The 2,055-nt window shown below is 34.8% G+C and overlaps 1 protein-coding gene across 1 annotated transcript; it reads left to right on the top strand.

Moving 5' to 3' along the window:
- Positions 1-121: 121 nt before the first annotated feature.
- On the top strand, positions 122-1,561 carry LOC105315473 (ankyrin repeat domain-containing protein 50-like). The gene has a single exon (XM_011410142.1). The coding sequence runs from the start codon at positions 122-124 to the stop codon at positions 1,559-1,561; it is 1,440 nt and encodes a 479-aa protein (XP_011408444.1).
- The last annotated feature ends 494 nt before the right edge of the window (positions 1,562-2,055 follow it).

Here is a 2,055-nt window from a genome sequence, read left to right on the forward strand (position 1 = left end):
AGCATATGCAGTGTGCTTAGGTCAAAAAACAATTGTACAAGAATTGCTGAAATTTGGTGCTGCTACTACTGATAGTATCAGGATTGAGTTAAATGAGGCCGGAGCATCACTTGAAGTTGAAATGTCAATAGTTCATTTGTGTGTAAGCAAATTAATGCAGGAAAGCCAATTTATCTACTTTAAGGATTCACAGCCTACATTAACAAATTTTTTGGCAAGTAAATTTAAAACTACAACTGATCAATTTGTTAAAGGAGTAAAGGCATTAATTTCAAAAACCACTGTAGATGATACAATTGAAATACTTCGTCTACTACTAGAGGCTACACCACAACCTGAGGATGATCCTGCCAGTTTGATATTAGCATCTACCATTGGTAATGTACAAGCAGTTGATTTGTTACTTAAAGCTGGTTACAATCCTAAGGCACCTTTATCATCAAGCAAATTCTTTCTAGCAATACTTTCAATTATTATGGAACAAGCACCTCTACCAAAAGAAATGTTAAAAATCTCTTGCCCATCATTAGTTGTTGCATGCATTGAAGGGCATTTAGAAGTAGTTAAGTTACTATTGAAAAAGATTAATGACCCAAACCATCAACAAGAAACTGGAGAAACTTTCTTAATGTTAGCATGTGAATGTGGTCACAAGGATATTGTACTAACACTACTAGAGAATGGAGCAGATCCTAATATCACTGACAGTAAAGGTAGGACTGCACTGATGCATGCTAGTTCTAATGGACAGAGTGAAGCAGTTGAACATCTACTAATGACATACAATGCTGATGCATCAGTTACTGATAATCATGGATCTACTGCCCTCTGTTATGCTGCATATGGTGGATACGCTAAAGCAATTAATGTACTTTTTAACAATTATAATTCTAATCAAGACGAAATAGAGAAGGCATTGACTGCAGCTTGTTATGGTGGACATAAGGACACGATTGAGTTTCTAGCAGACAAAATAAACCTCACAAAACATCAAAGTAACTTACTGACTACTTGTATGTCTGATGATGTGGAATTTTTGAACAATCAAACAACAAGTGACTTGTGTACACCATTAATCGAATCCACTGGTCTCACTCCTCTTATGATAGCTGCTTCCTGTGGCAGTGATGGAGTAGTACGAGCATTACTACTGGTATATGGAGCTGATGCTAACCAACAAGATAATTATTTAAAGCATTCTCCTCTGATGTATGCAATATCAGGTAGTAAGTCTATTTCTATTGTTCAACATTTATTAGACAGAGGTGCTAATGTCAATGCTATTAGTAAAGATGAGAAGACACCATTGGACATCGCAAGAGACAAAGGATTAAATGAAATTGCTCAAATATTGGAAAATAATAGTGGGGTAACATATCCTTCAGTCTCAGTTGAAAAGGTCGAACAATTAAGTACAAGGCAAAAAGCTGAACTTCTACTAGGATTGTTAATGCAATTCTCACAATTGCATACACTTCCTACTACTGCCAGTATGAGAGAATCATTCCATAGTGTACCATCATTTACAAGTGTACCAATCCTCCCTACCATAATGGTATAGTGCTACATCCCACAATACACATCTTGCTCTTTCTCTCTAAAATCTCTGTGTTCCTGTCCTTATTCTTCCTTTTAATCTCCTCTCCCTCTCTCCATTAACATTGCTACATAGTTAGTTTAGAGATGATATTTTGCTACACGCTTTAAAGAGTGTTGTAAATTTGTCCCACATTATTTCTATTAGCATTTTCCTTAGTTTTTTTATTAGCAGTTTTTATTTGCTTTTTTCTTAAATAATTTTTGCTGCTGTTTCTTTGTATTTTTACAATTATAATAAAATTTTTAAAAGTCACACATTTAAATAATTATAATTATGCAGCGGTGAATGTACATATGGTAATCAAATGAAACCTGTATAGACACTGAGAATATTCGCGGCTGCAATTATTCGCGGTCATAAAAAATTTTCAATTAAAAACCATGGAAACTGAGGTGTTATTTTAATTGAAAACGGCGCGATAGTGAAGAAAAGCACCTTGTTGCAGTGTTCTTGAG

The sequence above is a fragment of the Amphimedon queenslandica genome, unplaced genomic scaffold, assembly GCF_000090795.2.
Source record: "Amphimedon queenslandica unplaced genomic scaffold, v1.1 AMPQUscaffold_10062, whole genome shotgun sequence".
Lineage (NCBI taxonomy): Eukaryota > Metazoa > Porifera > Demospongiae > Haplosclerida > Niphatidae > Amphimedon > Amphimedon queenslandica.

What these genes read in the sequence shown, in the direction of transcription:
- LOC105315473 (XM_011410142.1), top strand. Translation starts at nt 122, where the DNA reads ATGTCAATAGTTCATTTGTGTGTAAGCAAATTAATGCAGGAAAGCCAA.